Source organism: Hirundo rustica, chromosome Z (assembly GCF_015227805.2).
Source record: "Hirundo rustica isolate bHirRus1 chromosome Z, bHirRus1.pri.v3, whole genome shotgun sequence".
Lineage (NCBI taxonomy): Eukaryota > Metazoa > Chordata > Aves > Passeriformes > Hirundinidae > Hirundo > Hirundo rustica.
In genome coordinates, this window is record NC_053488.1 from 46,847,332 (window position 1) to 46,869,851 (window position 22,520).

Genomic DNA, 22,520 nt, shown 5'->3' on the forward strand with positions numbered 1-22,520 from the left:
GACCCCACCATCTGGGATACACATCCTAGGATGTACATCCTAGAATATTGAAAACTGGAATAGATCACAATAGAGTATAGAAATTGGAAAGGAACCAAACATCACCATCATAGGTTTACGATCCTGAAGTATAGAACTGTGACATAAAAAAATTAGAAATAGAAACTGCTGAGAAAGCTTATGAATATGCATGAATATGATCAATAAATACCATCAAGCCCAGCAATCAAGTGTGCAGCTGGAGGGGAAAACCCCCACCACTGTACCCAGCGCTGGTTTTGCTCATACTTTATCATATTAATTAATAAATTGAATTACTGCTTGATATATTGGCTGAGTCAAACTTCCCATTTTTCAGTCTACCCCAAGTTTTTGCTACATCAAACCTTAACTGCCATCATCCAGCCTCTCAGAACCTTCTCTTGAATTTGCATCAACTGAAAACTTCATTTATACCTTTGGTCAGAATACACAAACACACAGAAACCAGGAATCCTTGCAGCAATATGCCACTTCCCTGTATGGCCAGACATGCAGACCATGAGCCTCTAAATGTCCCATTCTCTGCAAGGGGTGTTTCACTTTGTCTGAATGATAAATGTAAATAGTCCTATAGAAAGAGATCACCAATACTCAATGGTTAAGGCACTTATTTGATAAGCAGCAGACAACAACTCAAGAGAATATTTAATCCTACCCTATCAACAGATTAAATGAGAGAAACTGAGAAGGCCCTGAGCCCAAACAATTGATAATCACTTCCAGAATTGCACTACAGTGTATGACTGAAAAGTGACCCATTACCAATTCAGGCGAGAAACCAGAAATCATGTCTCCCATATTCCACAAAATTACTCACTATGTTGCGTTTGCTTATTTAGAATTGATTCGGTCAGCTTTTGCCTCTTTATATTTAGTGAATATATAGAAACATATATATCTTTTCATATACACACACACACACACACATTTACATGACATATATATACATATATATATATATATATATATATATATATATTTTTTTTTTTTTTTTTTGTGCATGTAAGTGTGTATTTATTTACTTCTAAAGAAAATGAGGCCTAAAGGAGCATCCAGCTACTGGGTTTTTTAATCTTTGCCTGGAAACAGTCTACCTGAATTCAAAACATAAATTATTTGAAGTCATGTAGAACAAGAAAAATAGGGAAAAAAGAGAAGAGAAGAGAAGAGAAGAGAAGAGAAGAGAAGAGAAGAGAAGAGAAGATAATGAGAAGAGAAGAGAAGAGAAGGAGAAAGAGACTGAGAAGAGGAAGAAGATGAGAGAGAGAAGACTGAATGATAGGAAGAGAAGAGAACCCGAGAAGAGAAGAGAAGAGAAGAGAAGAGAAGAGAAGAGAAGAGAAGAGAAGAGAAGAGAAGAGAAGAGAAGAGAAGAGAAGAGAAGAGAAGAGAAGAGAAGGGAAGGGAAGGGAAGGGAAGGGAAGGGAAGGGAAGGGAAGGGAAGGGAAGGGAAGGGAAGGGAAGGGAAGGGAAGGGAAGGGAAGGGAAGGGAAGGGAAGGAAGAAGGGAAGGGAAGGGAAGGGAAGGGAAGGGAAGGGAAGGGAAGGGAAGGGAAGGGAAGGGAAGGGAAGGGAAGGGAAGGGAAGGGAAGGGAAGGAAGGAAGGGAGGAAGGGAAGGGAAGGGAAGGGAAGGGAAGGGAAGGGAGGGAAGGGAAGGGAAGGGAAGGGAAGGGAAGGGAAGGGAAGGGAAGGGAAGAAAAGAGAAGGGAAGAAAAGAGAAGGGAAGAAAAGAGAAGGGAAGAAAAGAGAAGGGAAGAAAAGAAAAGAAAAGAAAAGAAAAGAAAAGAAAAGAAAAGAAAAGAAAAGAAAAGAAAAGAAAAGAAACAAAAATAGGCATATTATTGGAAAATGTAGTTTGCCAAGTTAGAGAACAGTAATTAGAATTGTTGAAAATATTGCCATTCTCCTTCACTGACATATGTGTTTCAATCTGAAAAGCTGTTTAATGATTCTGTTAAAAGATTTACTTTTAAAAGCACAGGTGTAACTGTGATCATGCTAAAGAAGAACAGCAACAACAAGAGATCATTTTACTGTGAAGATGCCAAACGCTTTACTACAAAAATATGTTTCTATATATACATATGTATGGAACTTAGAAAAAAACCTGAAAATAATGTATACATCTTAATTACCTGGTCATAATGGACAACAAAACCACTCACTTTTGTGATGCCACCTACAATGAAGACAATGACAACACATAAGAAAGCTCATGATGTCCTGTGCATGGAATATATCACAGCTGAGGCACACACAACCCAGTATTAGCATAGAAATAATTTTCCTGAAGTACAAATACTCAGTGACATAACAAATTCACTCACCCATTAGTCAAGCAATCTAAGTATGTACCACTAAATACATCAAAACAGACTAAAATTCAGTAACTGTTTTCTGCATGTGTGCTAACATACAAATTTGAAAAGTTCATTTAAATTACTTAAAATGTGCAAACCCTTCTGCCCTATCTTCACCCACCTCTCAATGCACAATTGGTTCAGCATTCTAGATTATTTTTCTTATTATTATCCTCAAGTGTTACTGAGTTTTCAATCCTTTCAGAAGGATACTGTTTTAAGGGTGTCCTTAGCCCGTGCTAAGGACTCCAGATTGTGAGACTGAGAGAAAAAGCATGGCCATACTTCAAATATATGCAGTCAAAAATAGTGGTGTCAGCACAGATGGAAGGAAGGCAGGGATGCCCAGGAGGGGCGTTAAGGAGGTGGAAGTTATCAGCAGAATTTGCACATAAAGGAGAAAATGGAATTTGCAGGATCCTGCAGTGGAGCCTGGCAGAGAGAGAGAAAATACAAAGCAAGAAAAGACAGAATTTGACCCAGTTTGGAAAAAGCATTTCTACCCTGAAACCCAGAAAAAGCTTCTGCCTCTGAAAGAGGAAAGGCAACCAAAATGAAACACCGCCATATATGTACTTGGCCACAGATAGGTAGTAAAAGTAAACTCCTCAGGCTGCATTTTTAAAATAAAATAACACTCATTGGTAGTAATTTCAATGTAAGAAGGAAATATAGTCTTTTCAAAAGTAGGTCAGCATTTCCACATCATGCCCACTCATCCTGGTTTTTATATTGCCTTTGAATCAACTCATTACAAATACAGTCCTCAACGTAATCTCTTGTAAATTTCATTTGGATTAAATTCCTTAGGTTCTGAATTGATTTTTTAAAAAATTAATTAGTTTGTGCTTCATACAGTGAAACAATAATTACACAATCAAGTTTGTCCAATAAAAACAGCTGAAAGAATGATCAGCCCAAAGAAAACCATACCTGGTACAAAGCCATGGAAATCTGTCCTGCCAAAACTGCACTAAGAGATCAAAGTCCATTGCAGGTTTCCACAATGTTCTGATTTCTACTGATTTCTGCTGATTTCTGCTGATTTCTACTGATTTCTACTGATTTCTTTGTACAGTTTACAGAAGTATAAGGCACATTAATTTACTTTTTCTTAGATATACACTAATAGGTCAAAAGTGAATTTATAGAAATTAAATTACTATTCCTAGACTCCTGTTTGAAGTTAAAAGGCCAGACAGAACAAACAAACAAACAAACAAACCAAATCAAAACAAAACAAAACAAAACAAAACAAAAAAAAAAAAGAGAGAAAATCTATTAACAATGAGAGGAATTAAAATTAGTTTATAAATGCATATTCTGTGGCATTACTACTATTGCCTTCACTTTAAAAAGTAGATACATGTAAATTTAGAAATTATCACAATTTGCATTTCATGTAGGAGTATCAAAAAAAATCTTTCTACAGTAATCTGACAGACAATTCTTTAATTATTCAAACCTAATCTCAAAGCTTTTTCTAAATATCAATATCTACATATACAGGGCTTGCAGGCAACTGTAGCCCTCCCTTTCCCCTCATTATTTCACAACATGTTAACAAAATGGAAAATTTCACAAAACATATATCATTTAGGAGCAGCAAAAAGCCTTGGATTCCCACATTCTACCAGGAATGAAACAAATCTTTAAAGAAAGCAAGGTTAATGGAAAAAATATACACAGTTCTGAAAAAGAAATCTAATTCCATTGCATTCCAGGGTTTTTTTTGTGTTATTTTTAGCTGTTGAGTAGATTTTCTAATATTTGAGTTAAAAGGACATTTTAGCAGTTGTTCAGGCTGACCTGCAAAGGCATTGCAATAGTCCAACAAGATATTTTTTATACTCAGCCTTCACTGCATTCAGCAGATAAAAAGAGCCTTACATAAGCACAAAAAAAGACATGCACCATTAAAAAAAAAAAACAACAAAACAAATTGTAATCAAACTAGTGCTTGCCAATGTTGTTGAACCTGTAACTGCCACCAATAATGATTTGTAGAACTGTAATTCTTTAGACATGGGTAGGTTGGCTGGTGAAACACTAATTAAAATGCAGTAGTTCAAGCCACTCCTGCTTTGGTGGCTTTGGACCAGCAGCTGATTATTCCTGCTAGGACTGCAGCAGCATATTTCTAACTTGCTTCCAGTGGGGCTCCTTCCTCAAATATTGCAGGACATTTATAGAAGATCTCTCTCCCACAAAGAGGCTAAACACATTGTTACACCTGGCACTAGTGCCTTTTTAAACTACAGGAATTCAGTTAGGAGTCAAAATAGCTGCATTCCTTCATATCCATATTAACATTAGATAATTTCCCCCACATCAATGCTACTTTTTAAATTTCAGTTTAGCTGAAAATTGAGGACAAGAAAGAGACCATCAGGAGTCCAGCTTCCCTGCTTTCACTGAGTGGAAATACCTGACCCAAACTTACTAAAGAGCAAGAATCATTATCTCAAGCATTAATTTCAAAACATGGAAGCAAAACTCAAACTACACTGAATTCCAGAGGTTACTGCTGTACTGTAGGTACATTGCTACCCTTAGAGTGACCCAGCTTTCTGAAATTTGGGCTCCTGAACAGAACTTCAGATATGATTGCTGAAATGCAGATATGAGGTGAAGGTTAGAGCACTTCCTACAGCACTGTATAAGAAAAATGTATAGAAAACACATTCACCATTTCTTCTTTTTCCTGTAGTCCCTCTAATATGTTGGGTCAGACCGCACATTGGAATAGCTGTATTTCTAAAACAGCATGGGAATTCTCAGTAGGAAACCCAAATTTCTTTCTTACCAAGTCAGAAAAAAACATGTCACTTAAACTTGGCTGAAACTGAAGTTATAATCATAGGGAGCTGACTTTTCAACATGAAGCCCTTGCAGTTCAACATACCCATAAACCGATCTTGAATATTTTATTTGGAAATTAGTTTTCCTTGAGAATTCTCTTCTCTTTTCAGGGACTGGAGAGTTCTTAGCCACCCATGTTCCAGCAGTTCAGTGAAATGAGGAGAACAAAGAAAAGAAGGTAGAAAAGTAGACCAAGAGAAGCTATGCATGTTTTTGTCCTTGGTACTGAACTTTGGACACAGTGGGGCAAATTTTCCAATGCATGTGCTTATACTACCTGTGCAAGATGCAGACTCAGATCCTTGGACTGGCAGTTTCATGCATTTTCTCACCGATATGCCCTGACTGGCCCTTCGTAGGTCCCACACAAAGCCTGACAATTGAAACCATCCAGTGAACTCACCCCTCCTGGGAATATATATGCCTTATTTAAAGCACCATATCAACCCTTATCTCATAAGCAGCACTTTTCCCCCTCCTCCTCTTAAAAGACACTAATGAAGAATAAACATTATTTATTTAAACTTAATGAAGAGTGCATGTGAGGAGAAAAGAGTCCTGAGCAGTAAAAACTGTAAAACCTTCTGTGTTGCAAACTGTTCCTTCCTGGGCCACTGCAGAATTACCTACCTGGGTTTTTTTCCTGATGACATATTCCTTCTAGAGGAAGTGTTTTAAACAGTCTGTACGATGAGCAGGTGTCAACACCATTGATTACTGCTCTTCATGACAACCTACAGATGCAGGAGGCAGACTGGCCTCTAAACTAAATGACAGCATGTGGCAGTACGAACACCCTCACACACTGACTCTGGTTCTCCTGGTCAAGGGAAGGGAAGCAGAGTGGAGATTACGGACTTCTAATAACTTGCTCTGTCATAACGTTACCATTTGAAATCAGACAGGGAAAAATTAATGACTATCCATGTCTACAAATTAAAATCTAGCTTTGAACAAACTTTACAACCAGAGAGTTTAGGCCTAGTCATTTTCGGAATTCTGAAAGCTCTTGCGCCCAGGTGTATCCTTCATAGCCCTCCTTTTGGTAAGTTACATAGCTTTCTCCTTGGAGGCTTGTGTTGTGCTGAATCATCAATTCCTTTGCAGTGTCTTCTTTGAAATAAACTGCTTTTTGCTAAGAAGTTTATGTTCAGTGCCAGTCCAGGATTCCTTAGCACAAGACAACAAAATTTTAATGTCAGATTCAAAATCTCTTGGACTACTATGTATATTTTCTTTAACCCTGCTGGGAACACATATTTCTAATAATAAGCTATGAGACTGAAAGCCAGGCAATGCCAAAGAGTTTGGAGGAATGTATAATAGTTTGCCAACGCTCCCTAAATTAACCCACATTATAACATTTTGTGTATTCTGATCATATTTACATATATTCTCAAAAGATATATTGAAATAGCTGACACTCCATAATGGAGAGCTCTTTTAATCTGTCACTTATAGTATTTTTGTAACAGTCAGAAAACCCAATTTGCCATTATCATAACAATAACCTGCAGACAACATTTGGTTGTAATTTTGCTGCATTAACGAAACTACAGAAGAAAGATGAAGCTGCAGCAGAGAGACACTGTTAATACTTATAAAACAAAAAATCTTGAGGAAATGAAGAAGATGGTATTAGGGTGTATACTCTGGTATACAGTGAGGGTTTTGTCAGTGAGGGTTATTTACATCCGAGTGATAGTTTGCAATCCTGTCAAGCCTGGCAACCAAATGTCAACTTACATTTTGGGGAGGGGAGGTTTCAAGTCAGGTCCTGTATTCCAAAACTGTAAAGACCAACTCTTCCAGCTTTGGTTCTGGTGGCTGGGAAAGACCTAAGTAGGTCTAGACCTTCCTTAAATGCTGTATTTCTTCCACATACACAGAGGAACAATGCTGCATTAATCCTCAGCTACCCTGCAGATGCCATGGAGCCCTCCCTACCACCCACCCCAGTGCCAGACACAAAGTGGGCAGGAAGCTGGGATCACCACACCCTTCTTCTCAGAGACACATGCACATCGCACAGTACTGCAGCAGATTGTTCTTGGCTGTCAGGTACCTTCCAAGTTGCTCCATCACTTCTAGTCCATCAACAGGATTGGGGAGAATCTGGTGGGGAGTGTGACAGGAAAGACTTTGGGTTGAGATGAGGACAGAGAAATCCCTTACCAATTAATAACATGGGCAAAACTTACTTGGCTTGGTGAAATTAATTTTAATTATTGCCAAAAATAACTGAGTGGAAAAAGGAAAGAAAAACCTTACATCAGGACATATTTTAATCATATTATCTTCAGGCTTGGATGGGAATGATGTGCCTTTCCGTTGTAATAATTTATGTGGCTTTTACTTTACACTGTTGTGTCCAGCACAAGTCCAAGAACATTAATGTCGCCAAAGCATGGAGTCCAATCCTTTAGGAACAGGATGATTAAAATAGTTTCTGGACAGGTGTCTCCTCCTGTGAGGCAAAATGAAGAAAAAATATAAGGAAAGTTTTCATCAAAACAAAACCAACCAAACAAGAACCTGACTGTGCCTCAGTTGCTTCTGTTTTGTAACTGGAAAAACACAAAATGCTTGGAGAAAAGTTTTGAATTTCCAAAATACAGAAATAAAGACAGCAAGTTCTGTGTAGCATATCAATCAAGCATCTCGAAACTTTGTGTTTGAAACATTGGATGATAAACTCCTTTTGACAACATATATGCAATTAACAAAGTGTCCATAAATAATTTGAATTAAACTGTCAAATGCTAATAGTAAATAGTCATTATGAAAATACTGCAAAATGTAGTTGCGAAAAAGAGCTGTTACTGAAATGACTGAGCCTAACATAATTGAAGGTGTGCTGTTATTTCCAGTGAATGAATATTACTGCAAGGCACATACTTTAGGCAACAATAGATGTCTCTTTATTCTTTGTTAGATACCACTATTAAGAGGAAGAGAGCTTGAAAATAAATAACTTTCTACCAGTGCCAAGAAATTTAATTTTCTTTGTTATTGACCTAAAAAAAGTTTTAAGTATTGCAGCATATATATAAACAAAAGAAGTATTTGGCCTTTGCCTGAAAATACAGCAGAACTCAGGCATCACCTAATGAGTTGCTGCACAGTTAGAATCTTGTCCCAGCCTTAAGAAATGTAAGCAATCTAAATAAAGATCTACTGTACTGTTTTATGAATTTATGATGTTTGAAATAAAGTTAATGATTCATATAATCTCCACTGAAGTAAAGAATTAACTCACCCCTTGTTTCATGACTGCTTGATGACATGAACAATTGTCATAATAAATTAAATACAGTATAGTGAAAGATGAGAGAACCTCATACTTTTTTTTTTTTTTTTTTTTTTTTTTTTTTTTTTTTTTTTTTTTTTTTTTTTTTTTAGATAAAACTATTCTGTATTGTCCTGCAGTGTTAATACTGCATAGGTAGGGTGTTCATTTTTGTTACCCCCTTAACAAGATTAAAATAGAGTTATTTATTTGGAGTCTCAGGATCCTTGTGACTGAAAAATGATCAGAAACATATGCTTGGATTTAATGTAGAAATGCAGAGCCAAGTGCTGGATTCTCATTTTTCTCCTCTCAGTCAGCACAGCAAAGAGAAAGATGAAAAATATATCCCACAACTCATAAACTCATTAATTTATTTCTTACCATTTCAGACACATTTTCCAATTGTTTTGCAATTTCTTGACTGAAGCTGAAATGTACTGTGAGGTTGAGGAGTTCATCCATCCAAATTTTTGTGGTGTTCTACCAACACATGAAAGTTATGTTCCTGCTGGAATTTTCACCTACAACCCCATATCTGTCTGCCTGAGCCATGCACAACATTTAGAACATGGCAGATAAAAGACTGCAGAAACTAAACAGTCACCTAATTAGTGCTGAGCAACATTAATTTAAAATGTGCTTTCTGATTATCTGGTTCACTTCTGCTCTCAAATATAAGAGAATGGTTATAAAAGAAACTTTATGAAATGGAAACTGCTGTAATTCTGTCTGACAGCTTAGCCTCTTCAGTCCTGATGATTTATGGAGGGAAGAAACATGCATTGCCACGGTTATCTTGAGGAATTTGATAAGAAACAAAAGTGTTCCCTGTACCAAAATCTTTTCTGTAGCCATTCTTACATATCAATGTAATAATAAAAACTTGTTAAAAAATATTTTTACCTAAGAGAAAGTGGCTTAGAAAAGAGAATGTTGCTAAAAATACAGTGCTTTTTCCCTTCAAGTGGTATGTGTAGAGGACTGAGGAGTTGATTTGAGTCTGTGAATTCAGCCACAGAAAAGAATTAAGTGGCTGGCAAAAGCAGAGTATAAACTCCCAAGTAATAGTGGTAGCATGTATTAGTTGATTCATAAATACCTGGCAAACTGAAAGTAATTTAAAGAATTCTGGTATTTTTGTTCATGTCTAGCTTGGAGAAAATGGTATGTTGCTCAAGTAGAAAGAGCTTTGTCTTGAAACACTTGTGGGATAACTAGAGTTTAAAAAAAAAAAAAAAAAAAAAAAAAAAAAAAGGAAGTAGATTATTTGTCAAAAAGGAAATTGGGTCACATCCCTTTCCCAGAAAGGTGATGTTCTTGCAAAAACAGATGTAGGGAAAAACAATACAAATAGACATAATTTTTCTATAAAGACCATACTTGTCATCACACTGCATTAATGAATTAACTGGAAAGAGAAAATGTCAATGTTTTGCTGTTTGTGGTTCTAAACTTATACAGCACTTTTTTTTTTTTTTTTTTTAAGTATTTTTTCACATTGCTTTTCTGGAATACCTGTTTGGTTTTTGTTTTGGGGGGTTTTTTTTGTGTGTTTGTTGTTTGGTTTTTGTTTCTTTTTTCTTTTCTTCTTTTTTTTCTTTTTCTTTTTTTCTTTTTTTCCCCCCTTTTTTTCAAATACACTTTTTTGTGTCAGTATTAGGTGGAGATGCTGGTTTTTTGGAAATCAGCTGTGACACTTGGTGTAGCCACTGGTCCCTTACATATTGAGTTTTTTGAAATGACAACCTTAAAAAAAGAAAGTACATTTAATAGAAGGTTGCAATTTTGAACAACCCACAGAGTAAGAGGGATGAACAAACTGGCACAGGTAGCTCTTTTCAAATCCAATGGTAGAAGGTACTTTTCCTGTCACTGATCTGTGGATAAGCCATTCCTAGCACTCTTCAGTAATTGTTTCAGTAATTCCCCTTAAAGTAATAAGATTTGAAAAGTACATGGCTTTTTCTTAGCTGTTGCCTTTATAGCCCATTGTGTGCACCTAGGATTTTCCTAGGGCTACTAGATCACACCATACCATGAGTGATTGACTGATAGCTGCTGTAAGATGTATTCTTTCATTACTATGGCAGAAAAACTGTAGCTGGACAATAGCAGCAATAGTAGAAGCAGTTACATAATTATTTAAATTATATGCTGCAAGAGCCCTTAAAACTACATGATATGGTTGGCTTAAATAACCTCACATTTACAGAACAGCAATAGGCAGGTAAAGACACTGCAAGAAGGCAAAATGTGCTGAGTTACTCTATTTTAATAGTAAAAATTCAAGTAAAAATGGTGTATTTTTTCTTACATTTACACATAGGAGCATAAGGGAATTTCACTGCTCTGACAAGAGAAGACGAGCTTGAGGGGGAAAATTATTGGCAGCCTATTAAAGGTGGATTTATATGGCTACTTTATGCATTCTTTAAAAGCTGGGGTTTTTTCAGGTTACAGAATGGATTAATATGAAGGACAGACACACAGATAGTCTTTAAGGATGGTGGTTTCTCAGGATTGAAATTTGGGTACTATAAATCAGCCTCAGCAGCATCTGTCAGACCACAGACTGCTCAGTTACACAAGGTGTGTAGAAAGGGCACAGGCCTGTTTACACCATATTTTAGTGAGGCATGAGTTATGCCCACATGCAAGCATGAGGCTTGAAACTGCAGCTTGATGCTGGTTGCCACAGTCAACATATTTTTTTCCCCCTCAGTTCCTGAATGTGTAATGTTTGAAATGGCATTAGGTGTAGCAAGTCTACAGAGCTGTAGAGACTGCATTGAGCCTTAAAAAATTGGCATCACATTTAATTATGTTCAGCAAGTATTGCATCTTCTCTAAGACACATGATTAAATTGAGGTGTTAAATAAGAAAAAATAAAGACCTAAGCTATTACAGTCTTCACTCCATTTTATGCTTCTCTGTACTATTACTCATTGCCTGAGCTTGAAAAGCAATATAGTTGTTCTCTTCAAAGTTGCAGTTTCTCTCTTGCTCTTGTTCTCCACTGTGGGTTTGGGTTTTTTTGGTCATTGCATGCTCTGTGTTCCCAGAGACAGAGTCTGAAACCATGAGCTTATGTGCTTATTTTCTATTTGCTGCTGCTTCTATTCTGAATTCTTTTTTTCTCACTTTCTTTCTTACCATGCAGCTTTTCACTTAGCATGTCTCCTGACCCACTCTGCACACTCCCGTCACCTCCTTCTCTCACCACCTTATCTTTGTGTGCCTGTCTTCTCACTTAAGCATCTGTCCCTCCTCAGCCTCCCTCAGTGTCTTGACATACCTGCCTATCTCATCTCCAGAAATCTAGATAAATATAGATATGTGTATACATGTCTTTCTCCATTTCTTCCTCTAAGATGGCTTCTCTATTTTCTTTTTTTCTTCCCTGTGTTCTTTCTCCTTCTGCTTCAAGTGATGATGTACTGTGGGGAACTTTGTGCATGCCCCACAGCACAGTGTAGCTGCTTTCTCAGGATGGTTTTATCACACATGTTAGTCTGCACTGGTTTGTGGAGACATGGGGAGGCAGAGGATTGAGAGATCCATTAAGTTTTTCGTTTTGACTACATCAACAGAATATCAAGTGCTGTTCACTGACCATGACAAGGAAGGGCTCTGGATCATGAGAGTTGGGTATCATGGAGACATTTTTTCCTGCTCTTGAGAGTCTTGAGAAGAGGTTGCCATGACCTGCATTCAAAAACTCATTTCTCTGTGGGCTGCTGTACTTAGAAAGAGTGGGAGCAATTTCTCCCCCTTATCAAAGGCAGCTACTTTTATAGGTACCTATATAAAGCTTCTTCGGTCCTCAGAGTTAAAACCCTTCCAGGTCATGTTATACCCAACCTATTCAAAATGCCCTTAGGATGGAATGAACCATGTTCCAAAACTGCCAGTTGCTCTCTGCTATCTGCAAAGGGAATTCAGATAATTATCAGAGAAGCACACACTGACATTTGATTAGATGAGTTTTGCTCACTGTTTCTGTACAGATGTAAAGAAAAAAATTGTACCGAGTCAGAAAAACAATTTGGTGGTTCAGAAAAAGCATTCAGCACTCGCTTTAGCATCACAAACTATCAGACAAATGGGGAGGTAAAGCCAAAGTAGAACAAGGCTGTGCCAATGAGACATCTGATGAGTCTGCTCATAAAGAAGAATTACTCGAAGTCCTGTGTTTTGCCAAAAGCTGATGTAAACACTATGCAGAGCTAAGATTAGCCAGTGGTGTTTAATACTTAAATGTCTCAGATCCTGGTCTTACTTCTGCAATATCACATCTTTCCAAAGATCTTTCCAGTTCCTTTGAACAAACATGGGAGTTTTTACACTTCTTTTCCTCTCTGAAAAGAAATTATTCCTTGGTTACGCCTGAGAATGACCAAGGGAACAAAATTTATCTGAAAAGAGCCAACTTTGGTTTTAGGCTATTCTGTTGATGTTTGTGGAGGTTTTAACTGCTCTGTCAGAATACATTGTGCTGGTTGCTGACATCTTATGTGTTTTGGCAAAATTCTTCCTGATTTTATAACCTCCTCAATCACTTTAACTCAGTGCTAAGATGAAGAATTTGTTTTTTGTAAGATTAATATATTCTACAGAGGTATAGGTTTTAAAAAAACAGTAGGACAGACAATTTTGGAAATGTTGCCATTTGCTAAACATTTTCTAGTGCTCATTGAAATGGTCTCTACAAGAAAATCTTGGGCATTTTCACTGTATGACCAGCTCATGTTACTGAACTAGTATCTGAAGACAGAACTAAAAGATGTCTGCTTTTTCCACAGTGTCAGTGTATTTAATAACATATTACCTCCTCATGCAGTTTGCCCTTTTAGAGTATCATGGCTGAAATAATATTACACCACTTACAATTACTGTATGGACTGCGGTGCTCACTTTATTATATGAAAATTACTTTAAAAAACTGCAACAGCTTTTTTTGGTTTGTTTTTGAACTCATCATAAATTTATGAAACACAACCAGAGCAGGAATTTTCATTATAGAGTTGTGTAGCCCTGCTGCAATGTTTAAGTAAATGGGAGTAATTTCACATTACTGCTGTCTACTGCCCATTTCTAGTACTATATACTACAAAAATAGCTTTGCATGTTAATTATTAATAGCCCTTACAAATTTAAGTTGTTGAGGATAAATTAAAACAAACAAACAAACAAACAACATAAAAAAACCAAACCACCACAACATACCTCTAAAACGAATGTTCAAAAGCAACCCCAACTAGGAAAAAAGAAAAAGAAATATGCCAAGAGACTGCAAGCCTGCTATAGGCAACCATGTAGTAAATAACTGTATTTTCCGCAGTTCCTTTAACTTAAGTAATTCTCTTTACAAGTGATCCATTAATAGTGAACTTTCAGTAAATCCAAGAAGGTTCCAGGTTGGAAGACTGGTTCTGTGCCTTCCGCCTCCCTGGGGCTGTGACTGGTCCCTGCCATGGTCTCCCCCTCCTCTTCTTTGCACTGGGAGCAGACCATGCTTCTCACATGAACTCTCCCCTCTCTTCAGGTGATGCTTCCTGGGGCAACACTCCTGTCTCAAACTAATGGGATGCATCTTTCTGATCAGGGACTAATGAAATTACAAACCCAGGATTCTTCTTTCTTTTTAGTTATGTCCTAATTTCTCTTACTTTACTAGATGCAAGGGACTTTCATTTATAGTGGTTTTATCATCATACAGACTACGTTGCTATAAACCAGGCAGCAAAATAATTACCCTTAAATCTCTCTTTATAGGTAATTACAGTTAACTCTTTGCAAATAAAATCCACTCTGATGGACAAATTATGAAGCTCTCACTTTCTACCACTGTAGTTGATAGGAGTAGATTTGAAACTCTGGAAAATAATCACATCTTTAAATTATAGTCAGGGAGATTATTTGCACAAACTGGGAGAAAACAAGCTATCTCTTCATTTTATTAACAGTACTGACACTATACCTTCCTGATGATTAGAAAATATGTAGAATGCAGTGTTGAATCAGGAAAAAAAATGTGGTACACTTACAAAATTTCATAGGCCCTTTGGTGAGAGAAGGGGAATGAAGATGAGAACAGGATGGTTTTTTGTGTGATATGCTAAATGGGAAATTTGTTTCCTAAAATATTTACAAATTTACAAAATTTGTAAATTTACAAATTTACAAAAATGTTTCCTAAATATTTACAAAACTATGTTGAGCAGTAGGTTAGCAATAGTTGTTAATTTCAGGAAGAAGCTAAGCCCATTTGTTGAGACACTGGAAATGAGAGTCTTTTCCAACTATAGTTTGCTTTAAAAAATAAATTAGAGAAAAAAAAATAGGTCTTCTGGGTCCTATCTCACAAAATCTGTGTTATTTCACAGAAATCAACAAGTGACAATGTAAGTCTCATAACTGGGAATTTCTTTTGCTGCCTACATCGTTACAGTATGACTACAGTGAACGAGTACATTTAAGCGACACAAATATTAAGCCATGGTGTACTAATCCAGGATAACTTCTGTAATTACTTGTAATTTTATGTAACTGCAAATAAAATATGTAATATATATGTTGAAATCCGTCTGAAGTACAAGCTGGGACATCATTAAAGTCCTGAATAGCTTTGGCAGTTTTATCAAAGACTGATTACTCTTACCATTGACTTTCATGGCGGTGCGGGAAATGTATCTTTCTTCAGATTTGAATGATTGGGAATTCCTCTGCATAGATTTTCATTTTTCCTAAGGTTTCAGGGATACTCTGCTCATCAGAGGGCACTTCATAATCACTGTGCCATGCCCTCTCTTCCTGACAGTGGCCTGTATTGGAGAGTTTATTCCTCTGAATTTTGAATACTGGGTAAATACAAGTAAAATGTGGTGACACGGCTGATAATTCTGTTTTAACTTCAACAGAAATAATACAACTGATTATAAACTTAATATAGAGCATTCTTTTATGCATTATATGTTTTGGGACTTTCAAAAAACTTTAATACTGTGGCATAAAAAAAAAATAGTAGAGGTTGAGGAATAATCCATTAAGTGTTGCAGTGCAAGATCCTATCTTCTCTAAAAAGAAACATTCTTTATTAGAAGGTCATATATGCTTTCTAGGAGACAGAAGGCTGCAGTAAATACCAGTGTCTGGGAAATCAAGCAGATTTCTAGAAACGATATGATGGGAAAACCCTATCACTAAACAAAGGGAGGTTTTCTTTAGATTACCATTTAGGGGGAATAGCTCAGTATTTGAAAGTGCAAATGAAGTAAGGGAAAAAATGCACTTTGATCAGAAATGCTGCAGAGTTCTCCCACTCTCTTGTAGCCCACAATAGCATTTTTGTTCCTGTGTAGTCTGATAATGGCAATGCAATGTGCATTGATCTTTGCTAACTGCAGGATTGAAAAATCTCTGGCTAAAAATCATGCACCTAGATTTTAAAGTACTATATTCAGTCCTTGTGTGTTGGTGAGATGTTTTGCCCTCTGTGCTGCAGTGAAGAATGGGTTCAGCTCCTGTTTGGAGCTCATGATTGAGTTCTCTGCTCTTGACTGTGATGCCTTGCAGTGGAGGGGACCCATTGGAATTCATGGGCAGTGAGCCACTGGGTGGGATCAAGAGTGGGTTCCCAAGCAGGGGCAATATGGTGTTAGTTCAGCAAAGGGATAATGTCTGACTTAGTGCAAACAATATAGTTTGTCTTCCCTTATGTGGCTGGCAAGAGGGATGTTTGTAAATGTACATCAGTTTTCCTGCTGATAAACTCACTAGAAATATCCTAACTCCATCTGTCCTGTTTTCTTTCTTTATTTTGAGAGGAGAGGGAGGATTTGCAGTAAATAATAAGATTGTTGTTTGGATTCATGACATATGAAAGTATTTGCTGACTGTAACTTCCTAATATTTGTCCCCTTCTCCTATCTCTTGAGAGCTACGTTGTTTCACGACCAGATGGTTTCACAACCCAGAAGAATCAACCAGAACAGCATGGGTCTTTTGAGTCAGGGTGACCTTTTCAAAAATTTTTTTCCTCTCTCTCTCCAGAGCTCACTATATGGCCAGGCTATCTCAACATCTCTGCAGCAACAGAAGGAGTTTCTGATTTCTCTGCCTGTAGCCAGGCCCACCCTGCTGAAAGATCAGCAGATGGACTATGTCAAAAGTTAGGAATTTTCACTGAAGTTGCAGCACACGTATATTTAAATACCTAGGGTTTACCTTTCAAGAAGGCAAATATGCCATTTAAGAACTCTGTCCTAATTTGACTTCCCCAGAGAGAACAAAAATAAAAGACTAATACAACACTTGGAAGTCAGTTTCTCATGTAATACGATCCATGACACAAAATGGCACAAACCCTCTATTTTAAAATGGAGAGGTTTTTCCCTGGGGAAAAATAATTCAAGAAATGTACTTAATTTTTTGCTATTGTAGGTCTACACTGCAAAATGACTCCCACAGTAAACTTAGGTCTTAGCAAAGATATATGTGAGGTCTATCATTTTTGTCCTTTGGTAAAAGCTAAGAGGTATATGAAGTACATAACTCATTTATTTTTTTATTTCCCTCTTCTGTGTTAGAAAACTGATGGTGCTGAAGGAAGGTGTATTTTGCTTTTTACTTTTGAAGCAATGAAGGTAAAAATTTAAGACTTTTAATTACTTCTCCTCACAAACATCATGCTTCGGCACCCTGCAATGAGGACCCAGTCCGACTCCTTTGTTGCTGACAAATTTGCCCTGTAGATAAATTTTTCATTTATGCAGCTATAGAAAGGCTGACCAAAGAAAAGGGTCATTAAAAAGTACTCTAATTAGCTAAATACAGCAATAAGGGTAAATCCAGGGATGTTGCAGTAAGTGCATGATAGCAGCGTGTTATTCAGGTAACAGGCTTTTTTTCCTGGTGGTACTAATGGTGGTTCTGAAGAATCCTCCTCAAAAATAAGAATATGGAGAAATGAAGCAATTAATTTTAAATGTACGACCTGAAGCTTGTAAGTGGCTTGTAATGCCTATAATGAGCTTCATGTAAGAGGAGGAATATATAACAGGTGGAAACATCTCAGTAGCACCTTCTTTGGAGCAAATTTTTATACCTTATATATATAATTTATGTATCTTATATATCTGAATGATAAACAGATACTGCTATACAGCTTTTCCTATCTATACCCTGGAATGGTAGCTCTGGTTCTTTAAGGTGCTTTGAGTGTGCTTTATTCTTTAATTCACATATTTTTCTACCTTGTGCAGTCATTGTCCACAAATACAACTACATAACATCACCATGTCCCACTTCTGATCTAAACTCTTTCAGACCTAGATTAGATACCCATAGTTGAAAACCACTCTTCACTCTTTATGTCCTCCCTCACCTTTCTTCTCTCTTTGAAAGGAGATGAGTGTCTCGAGCAGCAGCAGTGCATTTGAGGCTGTCTGTCAAACTCTAAAGAGTGCTAAATTTATCCTTCACTGGGAAAATGGTTTGCAGGAGTAGTGCTTGTATTGAAAACTTCCTGTAAGTACTAGAAAAACATCTTAGAAGTCCTTCAGATTGTTATGTTTACTCTTCATTTGCATAATGTAATTCCCTAGGAAAACAAAAATCTAGGGGTTTTATCAGTGTTACTGTTTTCAGTGTGGTAAGCTGTTAGACATATTATCTCTTAATCTGTTTTCTTCTTATGATATGTGTTCAGCAGGGGAAAAAAGATGAGGGAAGTGGGTTTAAGCCCTCATTAGCACCAAAGCATGTATGTTGTGCATGTTCCAGTGTCCTGTGATTAAAATCAAATCACATGACTGTATGTGCAGTCCCTCAAATCTTACTGAAATTATGTTCATTGTTCTTGCTTCCTACAGCTAAATAAATTTTGTGCCTGAGTCAGTTTGTAGAAATAGTGTAGTCTACATCTCTCTGAAACACATTTTTTACATAACCAGGGAAAATATAGACTGTTTAAGGTTGTAATATTTTACAGGCTAAGTCTGAAATATTTTAAATATGAGGTATTTAGTTTATGTTCTGCCTACCTGATTTATTAATTGACCCCAAACAAGACTGTGAGAGTTTTTGAAATAGTGCACAATCTTCTCAAAATGCGGAATTGCTAAGGGAAGAGCAACATGGATCATTGAGTAATAAGTTACAGAACTGCTCATAGCTCCAGTGGGTGAATGGAAAAAACAGAAAGCTGCAGGAGGAAAGGAACAGAGTGGGACAGAGTCTCCAGTGTCCTTGAGGCTACAATCTGCATTGTACATAAACTTTTTGGATCCTTGAGCATTTATAGAAAATGCAATACAAAAAGCTCTCTCTAAAGGGCAAGGACTGTTTAGCCACAATCATTAATATTTTGTCAGACATAACTACTTGTTTTTTTGTCAAAACAGGATGTAGTCCCACACAGATTGCTGTGACCCTTGTGCTTGCAACAGTTTCTCAAGTTTGTGAGTGTATTCAAAGTTTAACAAGCATTTGTGTGGTTTCATTAAAAGCATTTGTTTCCTAACAGAATTCACAAATTTCCATTGCCAACAGGTTTGTTATTACGTCAGTGGGGAAAAATCTTTTATTTTCAAAGGTTCAGATAGAGGAATAAGGAAAACATTTCTTCTGAATAAAAATGTGGATAAACTTCTCAGCAATAGAGTGAACCTCAAATTTTTTTTTTCCAGGATGTATGAAGTAATTTAAAATTATACTATATTTTGCCCCTGTATTTGGAGCCAAAGCTTTAGAGAGCCCAAGATTACTAAAATTTCTTTACAGTGTTGATATAGGCTAAAACTATACATTTTGCCAGATGAAAACATTATTAACTAGATACCTGGACAGAAAATATTGTTAAAGTATAACTAAGCATCTAGAGGAATGGTGTATTGATCACCATAAGTCTTGTACATTTTCAGTTAAATCTTCAAAAAAGAATTCTTTGATTTTGGATAAATTTTCCCTAATCAGATTCAAGCCCAGAAGCAGCATTTTGACACCTGTAAAGCTAAATTTGCAAAGTTGGACTTCACATGAGATCTCATTAAGGGTGTTTCCCCTCCAAGCATCAAGAAAGGAAACTGTGGGAAGGGGTGGCAGAAGTACATGATGCCTTGCACAACTTGGTTCTTAGAGAATACTCTGCATGTCCATGTGACACCCACTCTGCAGGGCACAAAGGGATGTGCAGGGACACAGAGTGATGTGCAGGGACACAAAGAGATATACAGGGACACAGAGGGGTTTGCAGAAACATAGAATAACGTGCAGGGACACAGAGGGGTGTGCAGGGACACAAAGGAGAGTGCAGGGACACAGAGCAGTTTCCAGGGATGCAGAGTAGTGTGCAAGGATACAAAGGGGTGTCCAGGGACAAAAAGTGAGATGTGAGAGGACAGAAAGGAGAGTGCAGGGACACAAAGGTGGTTCCAGGGACACAAAGGGAGATGTGGGCACACAAAGTGATGTTGATAGATAAGAAGAGCCTGCCTGTCTGACAACAGAAGATCTCTGAATTTCCAGATCCAAACCTTCCTCACTGCTGGAGCACCACTACTCTTTTCCCAGGCTGTGGCTGATATGGATGCTGGAGCTGTGCCTGGAGGGGACCTCTGCTGTGTAGGGCACATACTAGCCACTTGCTAGTATGGACAGCTGATCTGCATGACTGTCACCCACTTAGGGTTTAAAAGAGCATGAATGGGCGCATGGGCAACAGTGACTGCATCTTTTGTTTTAAGTCACTCTCTGAAGGTACACACAGAACCTTTTTAAAAACGTTTAAAAGATGTGAATCTGTAAGTCCTGTACAGACTGTGTCTCAAATACTGCCTAACTGCAATTCTATTTTACATTCCAGTGGAGTTCGAAAATTACAGACCTCAGGTATGTCATTGGAGTATGCTGTGCTTGAAGTTTCAGTATGATGGGGAGAACAAAAAAGAAGTAATTTACTTCCAAACATCTAATACACCACCGTGCCGAGTTCTTTATGTAGAGGAGTACAGACTGACATAGTTTAGATGGGATTCATTATCCTGGATTACAGAGCAGCTCTGACAGCTGAAAAGCCTCACTGCTTTAAAAATGGAAACTACAGCCTTTCTCTAACATCGCCAGTTAAACACTGGCTTGGTCAGTGACTGGTGTAGAGAACCTAAAGAAAAGATAAAAGATGTTCATGGACTAGAAGTTCTAAAATCTTCTCCTTGAAAACAACAATTTCATACTTAAGAAAAGGAGTTCCCTCATTTCAAGCATTGAGTAGTGGTGACTTTCATGAAAACAATTCAGTGTACATGCATGTGTCTGCAGATGTGTGATTAATTTCCAGGATGGTCTGTGATCATGTGTAGAAGACTGTCACCCTGGTTTTTCTGAGTTTTTTAGGCTTTTGATTGTTCATAAGATGGAGTCAGTCTTTCTAGCTTCTGTACAATATTAGGAGCAGTTTTTGCCTTCTCTCACACATGTAATATAAACAAATCCTTTGGTTTTTATTCCCTGTCCTTTGTTTACGTATTTCTAACCTGAAAACAATTGTAACTGACAGTTGGTCTGGCCATTCGGCTGGGAGGTGATAAACTCCAGAAGCCAATCCACAGTCAAACCCACAAATGTATAAAAAGTAAGACATAAACAGGCAGAGAGGCTCTCAGGCTTGGTTCAGCCTTGGGCTCTCTCTGAGGAACATCTCTGCCCTGCAAATCTCTCGTCTCCGTGTGGTTGTTTTGCGTGTTGCAATCACAGAAGATGTGTCGACGAAGGATATTGGGACAACAGGCAGCTCTTCAAAATGCTGTTTACTGCATAGATGATGTTACAGCAGTCCTGGGTTGTGGGTGACAGAGCCAAGCCTAAAGCTGCCAGGTACAACTTATAGGTATGTCTCAAGCCACCTTACTTTTTGGTTACAATCCATTATATAGTTTTCTTTGCCAAGCATCTTAATACATAATAACCAATCAGCATCATACACAATACCTTTACATTTACCTATAGCCTGTCACAACTACTATCATTACCATATTATGGTTAGTACTATCCAATCACATCTAATTAGTATGTGACATTTTAAGCTTAAAGTTGTTTATTTTCTTGCAGTGGAAAATTCTTAGACCTTTTTCTACTTGGTAAAAACATGCTTTTGTTTGCCTATGGTTCTTCTCTTTACTTGGTAAAAACATGGGTTTTACTTGTAGATGACTTATCCTTTGTTCTTAGCCATAAAAGTTTCCTTCCAACTTCTCTTAACCTTTGTCTAGTAACAACTAACTCAGTAATCCTTAGCTTAAACATTTTTTATTCTTCTATATCAAAACTTGTTTTTATTTCTAGTGAACCTTTTGCTAAGTGTTCATATCTGTAAGACCTTCCTGTTAAATTTTCATCATCTCCAACAATCATGGTTATTGAAAAGGGCTTTTTAACATCCTGTTGAAGTTTTTGTAGGTTTACAAAAACTACATTGGGAGCTGTCAAATGACAGAATGGTGAAAACTGGAATTTCAGGAAAAGCAAAAAGGCAACAAGAAACAAAATATACAGCAGTAGCTCTAAAAAGGGAGGAAGCTGAAAATGCATTATTGATTAAATTTACTAAAGAACATATTTTTAAAATGTGCCAGGGGAGAGGAAAAAGAAGAAAAAAGTTAAGTTCTTCAAATAATAGGGAATACTAGCAAAGAAAGCATTGTGTGGAGCTGGGTTCTATAAAATGTTAATAGAATGTTAAATGCCCAATTAGACCAGCTATGAGAATATTTGAGTCAGACTGCTGATGTCACTAAGGAGTTGGTGATGTTCATCACAGGGTGCTGAAGGAGATTTCTGGGAGGAGTATCATAGTTTTCACCTGCAGTCCCTCAGACTGACTATGGGCGAGTGTGGACTTGGTGGAGTTCATTGGACTGACATGCAGCAAGTCTTTCCTAGAACAAATTGGGTTTTTATATAGTTT

The 22,520-nt window shown here is 37.2% G+C and overlaps 1 protein-coding gene across 2 annotated transcripts in view; it reads right to left on the reverse strand.

Annotated features, from left to right (window-relative positions):
* CAMK4 (calcium/calmodulin dependent protein kinase IV) overlaps window positions 1-22,520 on the reverse strand; it is a 208,603-nt gene that overhangs the window by 140,475 nt on the left and 45,608 nt on the right. Inside the window, exon 2 of one of the 2 annotated variants that reach the window (XM_040090934.2) lies at window positions 2,178-2,221. The exons of the other annotated variant lie outside the window; for it this stretch is intronic. Within the exon in view, the coding sequence (XP_039946868.1) occupies window positions 2,178-2,185 (8 nt within the window). The 5' untranslated portion in view covers window positions 2,186-2,221. The remainder of the gene's footprint in view (window positions 1-2,177; window positions 2,222-22,520) is intronic. 2 annotated transcript variants of the gene reach the window in all.